Below are 18,302 nucleotides of genomic sequence, written 5' to 3'. Positions count from 1 at the left end.
GCAAAGTGCGTAATGGGGAGGATGGACTTTGCAATTGCACCACCATATGGACGCGGCGCTTTCTAGTTTAAAAGAAATACGCGAATGATCGTCATTCATAATGATGATGACCACTGCTGGTAGTAATTTTAAGTCTGTCTTGCGCCACTCGCAAAATTTTGCAGTGCCCTTCCCAATAATTCCATTAAAAATCTTTTGCTGCAAGTTTCCTTTTTCGCCATTATCGCGTCATATAGCCTGAAGAACTAATGAACAATGTTGCATATTAATGAATAACACAAAACAAAGGGGGAAATGAGTGAAAGGAATATAACTGTAACGGCATATGGAATTGAAATCCTCTCAGGCGTGTTATACTCATTAAATTTCAACGTCCAAAATTCATGCAGTTTCAACGAATACAATTTGTTTCAAGCTATAGAAGGTTACCTTGTGTAAGTAACGGTGATGATAAAAACGCCTAAACTGCAAAGTAGCCACTGTCAGTCGACTATGGTTTTTAATGATTTATGGAGGACACAACTTTCATCGATCCAATTATACGAAAGCAAATGCAACCTTCAGAAAAACACTTTAAATTGCATCATACTTTCATTCGACAGACATGTAGTCGTTGTTTCTAAACCATAGCCTCACGAGTGAGAGCGTCTCTTCATCGATAGCTAACAGCTGTTCGTTATTGCACAATAGCTTATGGTGTTTTGGCCATTGTCAGGAGCTTGATCTACGTTCATCATGTTACGTAATGTATCTAACTTCATTCAAAAATAAAACCTGTTTTTTTTTGTTTTTGTTTTAATTTCACGTTGTTTTCGTTGGTATTCACATCAAAGGTGCGTCGTGGATATTGGTTGCTCCGGGATACCTGAGGTCATTGACGTACCTGTCCAGAGACGGGATATAACGAGGCTCTATGACTGATTGAATCTGAATATCCAAGGGGAGAATTGCGTGATGAGTTGGGAAAAGTTTCGGGAAAAATGAGAAAACTACCCGAAAATACGAAAGGTGAAAGCCATAAAGACATTGTGCGATGCTCACTGACAGAAATTTGCCAAAAACATGAAACCACATTGGCACATTGCGTTCGATATCTGCCGTATTGATTTATTGGAATATAACCACTCATTGGTTTTCTATTCCACCGACATGAAAAGAACATTTATTGCATGTATTAGCACCATAAAATACGATTGGCTGTGCTCCAGCTAACAATCAAAAATTCGAAATTATAACACGCCCTGCGTATATAAGAATACATCCGCCATAAGATGAGACTAGACCTAATCACCATCCCCGAAAAGACGTTTAAAACGATAATAAGAAGCTGAAAATTTCAATCTGAATAGATACATAAACACATTTCCTGAAGAGAAGCGCACAGTTTTCAATTGGAATACTTTCGTGTGCGGACCACGATCAAGCTCAAAATCAACAATACGAAAATCCACGCGATGCTGATCAGAATTCCTGCGTAAACGTCAACTTCTTCGATGCCCCATCCTCGTGAGAAAATGGATCTCAACGATTCAATAGCGTACGTCACCGGCATGGAATAGGCAATGTACCGGAGATAGTAGGGCATACCTTCAATCGGCCAGCAAATTCCACCCATCACCAACAACGGAATGAAACTGGCCTGCGAAAGATTCAGAGCCGTTGCTTCGTCATCGCATGCAGTCGTTATAAGTAAACCTGCGACGAATGAAAGGAAATTAGATGATACGTTGAATAGTGAATGAAATGGATCAATATAGTTTTTACCGAAACACATGCCAACAAAACCTTGGAGACAAGTAATGAACACTGCTAACGCTAAATTGCCTTGACATGGGATGTTGAAGATGACCAACATGCACACGAAAACGAGGGCAGTTTGACCCATGATTATGGTGAACATGTTGAATAAATGACCGGCCAGAATTTCGATCATCGTTACACCTACGCCAAGAAGAGATACTGTGACATTGCTGACCGATCATCAATCGATTTGTTAAACGCTATAATATACCAGCCACTAAACTCCGATCGAGAAGGCCTTGTTTCCTTTCGGCAACGAAGACTCCAGCGGTTAACGAAACAGCCATAAAATAAACGATCCTTAGGAGGATGATTAGATTTATAGTTATTTAAATAATATAGCTGATAATATATGTAGTTTTGAATATAAACCTACGAGATAATAAGACCGGGAGCCATGAATTCGGTGAACGAAGTATCTTTTTTGCCGTAAACCGGATCTAAGAACTATTGCGTGTGATAAGGATAATCAATTTGATGTGGATTGTATTTGGTCTAATGCCATTGTGAATGCGTGTTGGGAAAATTAATGTACGTACCACGATAGGAATGTAGCCCGCCTCTGGCTCGTACTGGCAAGACGTCATAAAATTTGTCAAGAAATCCCGGAAGGCTTCCATCAGCCATTTTTCAATAAATACGTCGATCTGTTGGTCTTCATTGGAAACACAAAAAATGTTAATTGATTTTTCAAATTTATTTTATTTATTTTTTATTATTTACTTGAAGAATCCATGTTGACGCTGATGCGACTGCGCATTATATTTTCAACAGTTGCGGAATCGCCTTCTGGTTTGCCGAAGTTCAAATTCTTCCGTGAAATTATGTCCGAAATGGACCACACCCCACACGCGCCCGTTTTTCCCCGCTTCCATAGCATCCGAAATATTTTCAAAAGGAACCTTTAAAAAACACGAAAACGTAATCAATGAATCTGCTCTCCCAGCAAATGAAGTCTACCTTTACCTGAATGATATTCTTGTTGACGTATCGAAGATAGCGACAGCTCAGCATCGAATACGAACAGTCTGTCGTATAATTGCAGATCTGGCCTTGCCTAGAATTCACTTCGTCATTAACGATGGCCATTTTGAGATCCTTCGGTTCGTGTCCAAGAGTCACATTAAAAATGGTGGCTTGGAAGGCGGGCAACAAGTAGATGAATAAAAATATCCTTTGAATAATCAAATCATTGATAAACACTTAGTTATAGTTGGCGTGAGAAAATCCCTACCCAATATTTCGCAATGATATCAAATAATTTTTGCGAATGAGGGCGTCAATGCGATGCAAAGAAGACATTGACGCCGTTTGATTTCGGCACTTTCTTTGCTTCACCCTATTTGCATTTCCGGTAGATTGGCACCAATCGTTGCAGTTGGCCGCACTATTCACGCCATCCTGGATCGAGCAAAGAATTATTGGGCTAATAAAATAGACCAACCGGAATAGTGCGAATTTCTTACTGCTGCATCAGAATGATCGGTGTGGATGACGGGAAGTTGTGGGCAATTATCGTGTCTCTGTTGGTCAATGTTTCCTTGAGAGACATCAATTCGATTGTTACGATCGAAGGACGGGTTGTCGTGACCTTCCACGGAACGTTGGCGCAGACCGACAGCGTGATTGATTTCGTCGGAAGGTGTGATAATCGACACTGGCTCGTTAAATTGATCTGCTGGATGATTACCACTGCCTTCCATGCAAAGTTTTAAGAACACATCTTCCAACGATGAAAGCCTGTAATGGCTCAACAGCATCTCTGGCGATTGTTCGGCAAGCAAACGACCAGAACGCATCATTCCAATCTGATTTCCAAATGCGTTTTTTCTTTTAGTATAAATATACTAATTGAATTCCCTGCGTTTCAAATACTATACCGTGTTAGCCTGTCGCGCTTCTTCGATGTAATGAGTGGTTACAATGACTGTCTTTCCGTGATCGACACTCTGGCGGATGAGATGATCCCAAATGCTGTACGGTTAAAAATGCACATTAAGATGATCACAGACTACCTATCCCGCGTGAAGAGAAGGCGACCGTTACCTGCGTCTGAGTAGAGGATCGACTCCAACAGTTGGCTCGTCCAGGATGAGCAATTCCGGCTCGTGAAACAAAGCGACTGCGAATGAGACTCGTCGCTTTTGACCGCCACTGAGCGTCTTGACGTAACGATCGCTCGGCGGGAGATCAAGCAGCTTGGAAAGAAACGCTAACTGTTCTTTAACAAAAGCCTTTGGCAGGCTGTAAATGCGGCCAAAATACTGCAGTGTCTCCTTGATGGTGAAATCGCCGTACAGTGCCAGTTCTTGGGGCATGTAACCGACCCGTGGGCCAGGGATTCCGCTCTCCGGAGTGCCTGGTTTGTTGCCAAAGACGAGCACTTCCCCACTATTCAAACTGCGACGGCCAACCAGACAGCTCAACAGGGTCGTCTTACCGCAGCCGCTGGACCCCAACAATCCGTATCTATTCAATCATTAATATCGTTTAATTTTAGGTGTATAGGAAATAATGTTAAAAAAAACAAACAAAATTGATTTCATTGATAATTAAACTTACATGGTTCCTCTTTGAACGTTCATGTCGAATCCAGCGAGTACGGAACTACGTTTTTCCCCAGTTCCGTAGCTTTTAATTGCGTTGCGAACTAACACTGCTGGGCCTGTGCCTCCATTGTTCCAGTCACCATCAAGATGGTGCGATGAAACAAGCATTTCTGATCGCTATTAGAAGTTATGATTTTCTGTTTGATTACAGTACGTTTACGTTGGGCAACTGCAGCCAGGAAGAGACTCGATCGGAAGGTGGACTGTTTGCGACTATAACACGTCACTGCATCGTTGTACAAATGTTGAACACGGACGGAAAGGGAAAACAAAAATGGATAACCTTGCCACTAGCAGTAAAGCTACAATAATAAAAACACTTTTTTGCGCAATGTTAGTTTTCCCAAGGTTAGATCGCAGCTGCGGATGAGAACTTCTTTCTTTTCTTTTAAGGATTGATTTCCGCACTATATCATCGCCCTTGTGGATACTACTCCTTTTTATTCCAAAATGCAAGGCGCATCGAATGTTTTTTAAAGAATTTATCCACGTATTTTCATCATGTTCTAAACAACACGGCTCATTTTGTACGTCACTCACGGCAAAGTCTTTCTCGTAACAGACGCTGTTGGCAACACGAGCCTGGGGCTTTAACCGAACGGTAGGCATGTCATCACAGTCACTTCCGGGGTATTTCCCTCATCATCATGATCAAGATCCATCCCACGCGTTGATGTTGCAATCAACATTTTACCTTCATTTCGCGATACGTTCAGGAGGTGAGTGAAAGTTTTCATCGCTAGCTGGATAGTATGATCGGCGATGGGCGAGGTTGCAAAAGTAGGTGGTTATAGACACGCACGCATGTGGCTGGTATTTAAAATCTGATCAACTTACCATTCATCGCTACATACCGCAATCCGCATCCGTTTTTGCTAACCTCCATTCCACGTCTGGAATTGCGTCCAGCCTAGCCATTACGTCATCTGAAATTCGCGTGCGTGTGAGTCATATTCAATAATGACATTCCGTATTCCTTGACATCTGTTGAGTATAGATATGAATATTGAATATAAATATCGGGATACGCCCGGTTTGAGCCAGTCATAAACCGAACAATAAAACGACTGGAAATATTCAGTCCCTGGCTCGGCATCGATGGAGGAATAAAGAAGGAGAACTCACGACCGCCAAATCACGCCTGTTTCTCATCAACGCTTTCATCAGTGTTTTCAGTGAAAAGCATTTATCAATAGAAACGTTAGTAAGCCATCTTAAATAGCGTTCATGGTCCCGATTTTGATGTTGTACTCTTGGTAAGTTGAACCACTTCAATGACTACGAAATGGGCCGACGGTATAGACTTCCGGCCAACACCCGATTTTTGTTTTGCTATTTTCCTGGCATTTGTTCTGCATGATTTACATCATGCAGACCAGGATATGGCTGATCGATTTGTGAAGGATCGATTTCTGCGCGAGCCTCTTGATGCAATTCAGTTTCCTAGGAGGTTATGGTTTACTATAACACAACATGAACGCAGCGGTTGTAAAAATCGCACTGTGCTTATTAGGTCACACCCACACGGTTCTATTCACGCTTTCACTTCGGTAATGAGTTTCAGAATGACTATCGAATACGACTGGGACGCCTATACGTGTCCTGCCAGCCAACGATAACAATGCTATCAGCATAATGATTTGCATCTTTAGACATTTCCGTTGACGAAAAAGCCAAGGTTAAAATAGATATATTTCATGAGTCGACACTTCCATACGTAAAAAGAAAGTCTTCCACGAAGAGCAGGACCACGACATTTTTTAATACTTGAATTTTGTTTGCAACGTGAAACTAAAACTAGCAGCAGCGTAAAGAAAAACGTCTTTTAAGCGTCGTGATAAAACAGAAATTGTTTTCAAAATCACGCGCCTCGGGCATTTTTCGGTAACAAGGCAATCATAAAAAGTAGAGGCCATCTGGCTTTAGACCTGGATAAAACTCAGTCATCCTTAATATAATGGACGTCGTTAAACCGAAATTTCCTTCCCGCGATGTCCGCGTTGCCACGCCAATGGACACGACAAAATTGCATGGCTTCTGCTGGCCAATTCTATATTTACCTGTTCGTACCCATGCTCCCATAAGAGGTCTTTAGCCTGTCCTTTAGCCGGCCTTATCCTTAATGTCATCACGGTGAATCTCAAAACCGTATCCAGGACGATTCAATATACATAACAAATGGCAAGGCAAAATGGACGAATTTTGCCCATCGGGTTTCAAATGTATACGTTCATTATTCGCTTCTAGTATCTTTTGCTCAATGTTTTTACACGATTCCTCTCCTTCGTGAGTTTCTGCAATCTCTTGAAAAAGAAACTTGATGGCACGAACAGCTTCCGCCGGATGACTTCGACGAAGAAGATTATAGTGCGTCGTGACACAGAGGGCTTAAAGCCAACAGGTTCGGCGGGTAACTCCTTTAACACGCCCGGCTAATTCAATGCAGCCTGATTTCATTTATTTCGCAATGTGATGACGATCCCGAATGAAGAAAAAATAGAGAATAATATCGTAAAACTATTTATTGTATGACTTAATTTTATTCACTTGTGTTCAACCCGAATGAGGGCTAAGTTTAAGCTAGCGTGTAAAACGAATGAGGCCACACATTAAAAAAACAAAACAAAGAAAACGCATAGAATTTACTAAATAGGAAAAAATTTGTGTATTTACGGGAAACGATAAGGAAATTTCCAACATAAGGTGCGTAAGTCAGTAAATTTGAATACGGCCCTTGTAAACAGGAGATTTAGTCTGATTCCCGCAGACAGTTTGAAAGAAAGAAAGAAAAAAAGGAAAACAAAAGCGCAAACATTTTGAGAAAAATACTGGGGAGGGAGAACGGTATAAAAGCGGCTCCAGTTCTTAGAAAGTAGGTTACCACCTATAGCCTACTACTTCAAAAACAAAACGGCTTCAATTGTTTTGCCTTTATAGTATAACGGAAACTGCTTAATGTTCTTCCGGAATGATTTCGCCATACGAATCCTCGTTAGCTGCTGTCATATCGTCCAGCGTGTACTCGCTGTCTTCCAAAGCGAACGGATGAGAACCATCGCCCGTTCGATAGACACGATTTCGAATGATCCTTTCCGGAACGGTTTTCAAATCGTAGGCCCATCCGATCCAAGCGAAGAAATCGATGACGGCTTTCGTGGCGTTCATACTGTAATTTCCTAATTCGGCTGATTTGTAATCCCACGGGAAAACGTGATGGTAGTTGTGCCATCCTTCGCCGGATGTCAGGAACGCAACCATCCTGTTCTCCGCCGGATTGATGCCCCTGGAAAAAATTCAAATTTTGATGAAACGAACGCGGGAAAAATTCAAAAATGAACTGACTTGTCGTATGGATGATTGCCCCAAAGGTGAGCGGCGCTATTGACGAGCCACGTGACATTGAGCGTGAAAACGTAACGGAAAATAGAGGCGACGAAGAAAGCTGTTTTGAAAGACTCGCCCCAAAAATACCAGGGCACGAACGCTGGCATCGCAAACGCCAGTAGTAGCACCAACGGGATGTAATACCTTTAGATTCGACAATTGTCACGGTAAGTTCATTTCTGAAATTCAAAAATGAGAAAAAACTGTGTGTGAATGACTCACTTTCGCTGGAATGCCACAATGGGATCTTGTAGGACGTCGCTCATGTCAATCGTTTTGCCGCGGCGTATCACCTCGGGATGTTTCTTACACAACAGCCAACCAACGTGAGCGAAAAAGAAACCGCGTCGGGCGTTGTGCGGATCAGCGTCGGTTTCACTAAATTTATGGTGGACCCTATGATCTCTGCTCCATTCATAAATGTCATTCTTTTTTTTTTTTAATAGATAAAAACAAAATGAGAGAATTAAATCGTCCGCAATACATTCAAATATTCTTCATTTGAATCGCTTCTCACCTGAACAGCCATCGTTTGCCCTATGGCGGCATACACACGTAATGGCCATTTGGCCTTGTAACAACGATGAGCCCATAATCGATGAGCTCCGCCCGTTATTCCGAACCCACCGTAAATAAACAAGGAAAACGCTGTTGACATGAAATAAAGAAGAATAAAACATCATCAGTCGTCGTTGCATACAAATGGATTTCACCTGATTCGCACGTATTAATTTTACACACATACAAAACTCACCCCAAGCTAATGTTGCTAACTTAGCGGCCGTGAAGCAGAGATAGAACGCCGTAGATAGCAGCGGCATGAAGGTAAATGAATACTAAAACGTTTCGCCAAACGATTTGCAATGGCGGTTGCTTATTGCCAGTCGGATCCTCCTGGGTGCTGGCAAGGGGGGCGTTTCTGGGCCTGGCGACAACTTTACGACGGGCAATCGATTGCTGTTGTTTGAAGTCATCGTCCTCTTCGGCTAGCACACCGAGAATTGATAAACTAACTAAATCCGCGCTGCTGGGATCCGGAGTATGCCACATAACTATACGGGGAAAATCCTGGATTATCGACACAGTTGTAAATAACATCACGTCTTTTTCTGTTGTTATGTTTTTTTCATGCGAATTGCACCACACCCGCAAGGAGGAAAAATAGTGATGTAAATTGAAATGAGAGAGAAAAAACGGAGAATTGTCAAGTGGCTTTATTTCCCTCTCCGAATAAAAGATGGCAAGGAAACGATAGACGATGGAGATTGTCTAGATGCAACGTGAATTCGTTCGTGAACGTCGTAAAATAAAGGCGGGATCGTCAACTTCCAAGGGCAAGGACCAAATTAAAGTGTTTTGCAACAAAGCGGATGATTTTATTGGCTCTTTTTTTTGTTTTACATTTGAAAAGGGAATTTTTATGGCCGGTAGCTGATACAATTGCCTTGAAAACTATACACAAATACGTGAAGGTAGGCTAATAAACAGGGCCGCGTTTATTCTTGGTATTCGGTAATTTAACTTTAAGTAAAAAGACGTTAGTTACTATGACACTAGCGTGTTGCGCAATCATTTTCCGACCTGTTCCACCTTTCTTTCCCCCCTTATCCACCTTATTCGTACTACGAAAGAGAAACAAAATATGGCCAAACATCTGGCACACACTCGTGAAAAATTCAAAATCCTTACCTGAATTGTTGATCACAGAGAGAGAGACCAAAAACTTTTGCGCTTTTTTTTTTTTTCGTAGCCGACTGTCAACAGCTATGGATTGGACACAAACACCGCTCGATAAGGCAGGACACGTTCGCAAAAGCTTCTAGACCACTAGTGATGAGCTAGCTCGGCAGGCTCCCCGTTTTTATATATATTCCCCACCTCTCACGGGAAAGGGGGGAGTTGGCATCCGGGTTGCTGAATCCAGTACATGGAGGTAGGTCTTTAAAATAGAAAAATAAAAAGCCCAAGCGGTGATGTTGGAATCGGGTAGAGACACAGAGAACTGTCCCGCTTTGTAGAGGTTAACGCCGTGCCTGGTGGCTATACAATATGTGATGCGATCGCACGCCGTCCGCCAGTTAATTTTTTTTTATTAGTTTTTCTCGTTTTGCTGTGCGGGGCGTTCCGCTTTTGCGGACACACAGTTCTCTTACAATTAACTACACATCCATTTCTGTTTTTGTCGTCTTCCCTTTCGTCATTTTTGTTTAGTTTCGTTTCGCCACCGTTACGTATCTTGGTGTGAACGCACCTAAAGTAGGCCTAGTTATTGCTTCTTTAAAAAAAAAAAAGAAAACAAACTACATGCTGGTAAAGAACAGTCTTTTGTACCATTATACGTGCTGCTATTAGCTATGCATTGGGAGAACTTTTTCTATTTCTTTTCTTGCCAAAAAGAAAGCGTTAGTGATGTGAGTGATAGAACCCGCTAAACTAGATCCCGAAAATGTATTTATTTTTAGATCACTTGCTTTGTAGCGAAACCAATCAACTTTGAATAACATCTCAAGAAAGGTCCCTTCGTTTGGCCTGCTGACCTCTTTTTAATTTCTTAAAAATTGCAGTTAAAATCTGGGTCGCAACTCGCGAGTTCATCACGGGACTGAGGGCTCCGGGGGATGTTGACGAACTCTAGCCGCCCCGTGAGTATAATGACCCGAAACTCCTATTTTGTTTTGTTCTTTTATTTATTTTTTTTTCACCAAAAAAATTATATTGCGGTCCGTATGAGATGAGACGATAAGATAGCGTTTTTTTTTGTTTCCAATTATAATAGCTTCAAGATATGATTGGTTCATAGTCTGGAACTAAATTTTTCCTTACGGTCAAATGACGTGCATTTTCTTTGGCTAAAACAGTGTCGGATTTTTGCCCAGTCAGGTGTTCGTTGTTTGGTGCTAATCTGTTGAATGATAGAGCGAGAATGCTAAGCCTGTTATACAGCAGTCAATCATTCTCATAGACAAGTACGTAAATTCATAGAGTAACTGCTATTTTATTATTCAGTCCTTCGTTTTCCTTTCGTATGGACTTTTTGGAATGACTACAGTTTTCATGTCTATATTTTCTCCTAGAAAATGGGCATCTAATCTGAAACAACTCCCGATAAAAATAGCCGTACAGTCAGTTCAACGACTAAAGGCGTTACAAGAAAATTGACTTAAAAAATAAAACAAAAAATCCTTTCTCTTTACAATACCTTCCAAAGGCTATATATACCGGGCTAGACAATAAATGCGGAATGACTGGGGTGTGTTTTGACCTGGGGCGACTAGAGCGCTTAAATCTTTGCGATGGCTAAAAAAAAAAGGCCTTGTACACATTCGCTGATTGCGTATACAGATACTAAATAAGTATATACTATGCACGTACAGAAGCACGATCGAAAGAATGTGAATTCCTTTTTTGGGTAGACACTTTACCGATGAAATTAACCTTAATTTCGTTACAGCAGAGGCATTTAGCTCCAATATGTTTTATTTAAAGGTTCACTGTGCTATGTGTGCGTGAACCAAACAACGTTCCGTTTTCCCGTGCCAGAGCTTTTGTGTTTGACATACAATGAGTCGCTGCTAAAAGTTCGTGGTGGTTTCCCTCTTTTTCTTTTTCGAAGAGAACAAAAATAAAGAAAAAAAACAAAACAAAACTGCGACCACATAATGGATTTTTCGGAACATTCTCAAGTGACCAACTTCCTTTCAAATGGAAACACCTTCTTTCCCCCCCACACAAAATTTGAACGTTTCATTTTGGAACAAAATTTCGTAAATCGTATTTGTGATGATCTTATTGAAACTTTACACTCCGGATAAATCCAGAAAGGAGGGATCTAGAGCGCATCCGCTGGAGGTGGATGAACGAAGCAATAGTGCCATCTTTTTATCTGATAGAAAATAAAAACGCATCAAATGATCTGCGACGGGGTGTTGAATTAGCCATAACCGTTGGCGATAACGTTCGAAATTTCCAAAGTCTTAAAGACTTCGGTAAAGTCAAATAAATTTTGCTTTGTTAGTTGATGGAAATTGACGTGGAAGCAGATGGCTTCTAAACAGACTTGTTTTATCCGGTTATGAACGGCATACCGATGGACTGGAGCGCAAAAAAAAAAATTAGTTTCATGATAGAAATTCCGTCCACAATATTTATATAACCAACACTGGTACCGCTTCTTCACGATATTTTTGTCAATAGATGGCGAGCGGAGCGCTCATGGTGCAACCTGCAATCTGGCAACCTGACACTATTTCCCGCGAGACGAGAGGGTTCGATGGTTTGTGCTTCGTTGGTGTTTTGCATGTTCTTTTTGTTTCGGGTGTTGTTGGACACAAATCGATATTTTTTCGTGACAGAGAGCGCGTTGGCACAACGCTAAGATGCTTTTTCATTCATGTGCGTTCTCGAAATAGGGAACGTGAAACAAGTAAAGCCCACGTTAATGTTTGCTGCATGTTTTGATCATCTGTAGGTGGCTCGCCATTAGAGACTGTACTTGAAGACCCTTCATCTTCATTCCGAAAGTACAATTTCAGTAGTAGCCTTGCAAGAGTTTTGTTGGGCTTCGTTTGTTTGCTAGTGCAAATCGTAACGTCGATTCTCTACTTCAAACAAAATCAATATGCCCATAAAAAGGAGAAAATGGTACATGTAGAATGAGAGTTGGGAGGAGCAAAGCAGCATGTTTTGTTTCATCATATTTCAATGTTGTAAATGTTTGATTAGGGTCTTTCAAAGTTGTAAATGTTTGATTAGGGTCTTTCAAAGTTGTAAATGTTTGATTGAGATCTTCTAAAGTTTTGGGCAAAGGATTTGATTGCCAGTGGAAAGGAAATGGTAACAAAATTTTGGTGAGTTTTTTAAAATTACTTTTCTAAAAATTGAATCTATGTTAAGCTAGTTTTAATATAAGGAAAAAATGGTAAAGTAACAGATAAATTTAAAGAAAGATACCAAAGGAAGCGTGCCATTCCAGGTTGCCACAACATGTTACTTGCCATTCTTGTAAGTTTTTACATAACTGTATTTCATCTAACATTTCCACAATGCCTGTACCATCATAGTACTTACAGTTGCAGTATTTTGGCTGACAAAGAAAAAGTCTAGGTGAATGACACTAGACTATGCTAAGATGACGAATGTCTTTTCCATATCAGAATCATGTGCACTTCCATCTTAATTTGTTTGCAAGCCTTAAGGTATGCAATCAATCTTCAGACTTTTAATTTCTTGCTAGCCAATCATTATCCATTCACTTCATGTTGCAGAATACACAAAACAGGGTTTTTGTGAGGTCTGAATAAAACATCAATACAGGAGGCTAGAGAAATGCTTCCTACCACCATTTAGATCGTGCCCTTGTAATATTTTCTCATTTTCAAAGGTATGTGATGTTTTAGTGTATTACATTGCATCATGTCATTTTTATAGGTAGGCAGTTTCAGTACGAAAGCAAGAGCTGTGCATGTAGCCCCTCCTTGTCTGCTGTATTTGTTCTTCCTGCTATAAGATTTGTTCAAGCGCAGGAACTTCTAGGTAAAAACTGGCTAATTGCCGACAAAAACATTGACATTAGAAAACAACTTTTCCACTGTGATGCTTTTAAAAATTATTACTTTAAATTGCATTTTATATACGGTTCCTGATATAAATCTTTTTCTCTCGTGTCATTTTCTGATGTAATGAAGGACATCAGGGAGGCAGATGAAGAACATATCGTGGGAGTAGGAATCGTTAATATTTTGAATGGTGAAAAAATCAGCGTCGAAAAAGTTTTTATCGGTGCTTTCGTCTTGTAGTTGGTTTACAGCCACAAAATTTATTTCCGCCATGGAGTATTCTTGTTTCTGGTAAAATTCTGTGATTCAATCAAAGATTTTCACCGCTTAATCTGGCATGTTAAATTGACTAACCACTACCTTGGTTTATCAGGTGTGAAGCATACTCTAACAGAATGATGTACGCAAGAACTCACCGTCAGAATTCTAGTCCTGTAAGGAAGTGGCTCAGGACCGGGTGATCAACTCTTGGACATGAACCTTCAAGAGAACAATAGAAACACGACGTGTATATAATATCACCGAAGAACCATCTTAGAATCGGACTGTTATGTCTAGCCTGGCGACTGTGCAAGATTTGATTGCCTGTCTTCATATCAACCAAAGCCCGCGACTTTTTGTATTAACGCGCCGCGGACTAACAGGTTACGACAGGGGCCAGTCCCGCGTTGATCTGGTCAATTTGTTGAAAGGCCAACCCGATCAGTGGTTGTTCAACGCAGGTCATGGCCGAGCACTAGCTTAAAATGCCCTTTTGAGCACTATCGCTTGCAAGCAAACGAAATCGAATTGATACGTTCCTTTACAGGCTGGTTTGCCGTTTACCTTTTTCCCTATTTGTACGTAGCTAAACCCTGCTTTTGAGTTAACAGCTTCAGACTGTATCATGTATTATATCAGGAGTAGTTATGTGGGTATTATTCTCTTTGCACGTTAGAGCTTGAGCTGTAGGTGTAAGGTATACTAGATGGCGCATGTTCTGTACGGAAACGCTATGGCTGAGCTGCGAGTGTGAGGTATGTATACTAGATGGCGTAGCCACTGATCTGTAAGCAAACTCCAGTACGGTCCTATTGGACGTGGTAGCGCCACTGTACTAACAATGTCTTTTACTGGAGCACTCTGGCGTCCCAAAATATGTCAAGAGTGTACTGGCGTTTGCGTAAAGAACGGCTGTAGTCTGAACCGTAACACGTGTAACTCAATGGGTTTTTGCAGTCGTTACTACTCCTGGTATACTTTGTGAGCATAAAAAAATATTAATTTTTAGACAAACGAAGTTGCAGTTGGCTCCACTAGAGGCGCTGAATACATTTGCACATCTGGGAACGTTGGAAACTGTTGCACACCAGGTGGCCGTAGATTCACAAGGCATAACGCACAAGGTAGTCAATTTGATTAGTTTTTGGTCTGGGTCTTAGTACTCCTTTGTGAAAATCTTTGTCTTTAACAATGGTTCCATTATGCACTTGTCTCAACTAGCTAGTAAAAATTTTCAATTTCTCGCGAAAAGGCAAATATGTTTTAAAAAACGAATAATCGTTTTAAAAAATCTCTGGTCTTCAAGTATGTATGATTTGTTTTAATGGTAACAGCGTTTCCATGATGCACGTGTTGCAACCATCTAGCAGAAAATGATTATTGAATTTCATTGGGTTCAAGTGGGTCAATACGTTTGGATAATCGTTATTAAATCATATTTAGGGTTTTATATCGTTTGCTGCTGTATCTCATGGAATTCGTTCTATCTAGGCGAATGAGAATGTTAAACTGTTATAGCAAACATGTGTTCATAAAAAAAACTTTGTTAAAAATGTTAAAAATGTATTCTCATAATTTGGGCTAGAAGGATTTTTATTTCTTATTAGGTGCTAACATACTATTTGCCTTGATTAGTAAATATGAATTATTCTTTTTAAATTATTAATTGTATGGGTTTTTCATTTAGATGTCTGTATTTATGGTTGGCATAAATTTAATAGAGATTTACACCGGGAGAATTCAAGCTGTTCAGAGTAACAGTAAGCTGATGGAGTTATGCAACTATTTTGTTGCTAATACAAAAACATGCTCCATATATTTGTACGTATTAACAGCTGAAACTAAATGTAACTTCTTTCACAGGGCTGACACCTTGTGTTTGTGTAATGTTGAAGTAGTTAGTTACTTCGTCACTTCTAGATGTACAGATTATTATTTTTTGTCCTTTATTGTGTAGGCTTTAAGTTTTTTTTTTTTTTTTAGCTTTAAATCATACCTCTTTCTCCTTGATTTTACTTAATCTCAATTTTATTCTTGTTGCTTTAATTTTGTAATTTGATTAGTAATCCTTACTCTTTGCAGTTTGCCTACCCGGTTTCCAAGATCTTAGCATGTTGCTGATGTAACAACCTTGATACAGTCTGAACTTTGAAGCTTACCAAGTGTTCTAGCGTGGCAGGAATTTAAGAAGAGGTATTTTTGTGATAAATTTCCTTGAAAATTACTAAAGGAAATAATAGTTAGTGTTATAATCTCACTAACAAAACAAAACAAACAAAATTTCCATTTCTCACAAAAGGTATAGGTTTGAATAATCTTCGTTAAAATACATCTTGGGTTGTATATAAAGTCAAATTTTTTAAAAACTAGTTTTTCCAACAGATTCATTATGCACGTGTCGTAACCACCCAACAGACAATAGTTGTTGATTTTCGTTTTGCACAGATAAGTAAATAGGTTTGAACAATCCTTAAAGCATTTCTCAGGTCTCACTTCTTTGCTGTATCTTCTAGAATTTGTGCCATCCAGCCCTTTGGAATATGAAGCTGTTCATCATGGCCTAGGGTTTGTTGAAACAAAAACATTCTATTAATTGTGCATTCTTTAGATAACTCTGGCTAAGAGGGTTATATTTCTTATTGGTTGCCAGCCAACTTTTATCTCAAGTATTTATGAATATTCCTTGTTAATTTTATAAGTGTTTTTCTTACAGGTGTTGGTGTGTTGTTGACAAGAAGTTCTACAAAAAAGCTTTGCAAAAAGGGAGCTGTTAATTCAAAGAAAGTCCATTGTAAATCCAACTGCTGTGTTTTAAAAACTATGTTGTTGATAACAACAAATATGATGAATGTATTTTCATCTACAGCTGAATTGAGATGCAAGTTCTTTTGTAGGTGTAACACACTGTGCTTGTGTGGTGTTTAAGAAGTTAGTTGCTATAGTCAAATGTTTCGCATTGTATCCTTAGAATTGTTTACTTTCTAATTTTTTTACTTTTAAAGTATTGACAGCAATTGTAGAACAACTAAAACAAATTATTGCCTTCAATTTTGATATTAGAGCTTCTGACTCACATATTGAATCTCTCATTAAATCTCACATGAAGCAATTTTTTTAAAAGCTAAGTACCCCCTTATAATATGATCATTTTCTGTAAGATACTTGCAACATAACTTGATTTTTTGGGTTTATGTCACTTATTTTGTAGTCTTTTAATTCTTTTACATTTTTTGTTGTTGAAAAATTGTGTCATTTATGACAAAGGGTCTTTGTGATCATGGCCAATGTTTTGAGCCGGATACCAACGACTATGGTACCTGCCGGCCTTCGCCTTGCCCAGAAAACAAATGCGACGGTCGCCACATCAAACCATCAAACTCTGAAGGTGGCTGTTATAAATCGTTCACACGTGGGCCTTGCAGGCGAAGTACCTATTTGCTCGTTGAGGAATAGGCTAGAGACTATACTTTAATAATTTACAAGTGGGAAAAGGTTGCCCTTAAGCAACAAGAAGGTATTGTCCGTGTGTATGTATGAATCATGGCTCAATGGGTGAGAATCGGATTGTGGCGCTGGATGTTTGTGGATGAAATCTCTTCAGAGGTAAAAAGTACTCAATATGTCTGGTGATTTACTTTATTGACGCTATCGTAATAAGCTTCTGATAAAAGACGAAACCTTGAACACATTCTATAACGATTAATTCTGCTAAATTAATTGTTTGTTAATAAAACACGATTTAATTTTTATTAATTTCATTACAGTTTTCTTCACCATGTCTTGCGTACTGGGTAAATGTATTTCACCACTCGATATATAATCCACTACATCTGAATGGGATTTGAACTCAAGGTATATAGTATTACAGTACAGCGCTCTATCTTTGAGCTACGAGAGATATCATGTGGGAATCTAAGTCTCCAACACATTAAGGTAACAGTGCAAAGTTGTACATAGGGGATCAAATATCAATGGGGGGGATATAGGGGGGGTTGCCAGGAAGGTATCGCATCCGTCTAGCAACTCCAAGGTCCGTGGTTCGATTCCCAGGAGGTTCCTGGAGTCCAGGGCCCCCAACATTCCTAGGTGTCCACCTCTAACGTCTGCCAGTCGGGTCGAGAAACTTCCCCATTACGAAGTAATGGGACGAATATTTTGGCAATATTTAATATAATATCCAATAAGAAATTTCAATAAATTGTTCAATTTGATTTTGATGATTTGTAATACATATTGATGAGATTGTAATACATTATCATTCAACTGAATTTGTTGAAATTTATTGTGGATAATTCACCTTTTTTTTATGATTTGAACCCTTTACTTTCGGCATACCACACCGATGCTCTACCACTGAGCCATAAGTCATATTATCAATTTGTCTATATTTTCGTGTCGTTTGAGTTCAACAAATTTGGACTTAGAATAATTCTTGTAGCGTGATTCAAGATAATTTTCTATTAACATGTCCGCATTTAATGCACATAATAAACACAATTATATTTTTTGGGTAAACCGTCAACCGGGAGTTGAACCCGAGACCTTTCAATCTGTTACCCAACGTTCTACCACAGAGCTATAATCCTTGATTTCTAGCTATTCAGGTCAGCATATAGTTTTACGAGCCTATAAAAATTGTCTTTATTATCTTTTAGTACCTTCTAATATTAGTGCACAAGTAAATGTAACTCGT

General features: G+C 39.6%; 2 protein-coding genes and 2 long non-coding RNA genes across 22 annotated transcripts; 1 reads left to right on the top strand and 3 right to left on the bottom strand.

The window, feature by feature from the left end:
* Positions 1-1,156: 1,156 nt before the first annotated feature.
* Positions 1,157-4,787, bottom strand: LOC116921490 (ABC transporter G family member 20). The gene is given in 13 exon segments (XM_032927823.2): positions 1,157-1,695; positions 1,765-1,941; positions 2,012-2,100; positions 2,177-2,247; positions 2,340-2,455; positions 2,524-2,590; positions 2,592-2,702; positions 2,767-2,974; positions 3,035-3,201; positions 3,267-3,608; positions 3,681-3,774; positions 3,847-4,269; positions 4,363-4,787. Coding segments are annotated over 13 exon segments (2,328 nt in total). The 5' UTR covers positions 4,518-4,787; the 3' UTR covers positions 1,157-1,387.
* A 2,268-nt stretch (positions 4,788-7,055) lies between these two features.
* LOC116921505 (acyl-CoA Delta-9 desaturase) lies at positions 7,056-9,639 on the bottom strand. Its single transcript, XM_032927847.2, is given in 7 exon segments — positions 7,056-7,692; positions 7,752-7,937; positions 8,016-8,221; positions 8,311-8,441; positions 8,548-8,594; positions 8,596-8,861; positions 9,483-9,639. Coding segments are annotated over 6 exon segments (1,149 nt in total). The 5' UTR covers positions 8,844-8,861; positions 9,483-9,639; the 3' UTR covers positions 7,056-7,361.
* Positions 9,640-9,839: 200 nt separating this feature from the next.
* LOC116921521 lies at positions 9,840-16,718 on the top strand. 19 transcript variants are annotated; one of them, XR_006645474.1, is made up of 9 exons: positions 10,110-12,988; positions 13,058-13,150; positions 13,221-13,325; positions 13,478-13,639; positions 13,722-15,430; positions 15,692-15,802; positions 15,980-16,058; positions 16,123-16,174; positions 16,323-16,718. It is a non-coding gene; the product is annotated as an uncharacterized LOC116921521 (long non-coding RNA). The 19 variants fall into 19 exon arrangements; XR_006645476.1 differs by having other exon boundaries at positions 10,111-12,988; positions 15,992-16,058; XR_006645466.1 differs by having other exon boundaries at positions 15,692-16,058.
* Positions 13,218-13,826, bottom strand: LOC116921532. The gene is made up of 3 exons (XR_004393382.2): positions 13,709-13,826; positions 13,406-13,647; positions 13,218-13,336 (listed from the first exon to the last, which is right to left on the bottom strand). It is a non-coding gene; the product is annotated as an uncharacterized LOC116921532 (long non-coding RNA).
* Positions 16,719-18,302: the final 1,584 nt, after the last annotated feature.

The sequence above is a fragment of the Daphnia magna genome, linkage group LG4 (assembly GCF_020631705.1).
Source record: "Daphnia magna isolate NIES linkage group LG4, ASM2063170v1.1, whole genome shotgun sequence".
Taxonomy (NCBI): domain Eukaryota; kingdom Metazoa; phylum Arthropoda; class Branchiopoda; order Diplostraca; family Daphniidae; genus Daphnia; species Daphnia magna.
The sequence above is the reverse complement of the archived record's forward strand: the minus strand, read 5'-3'. Positions and strand labels throughout refer to the sequence as shown.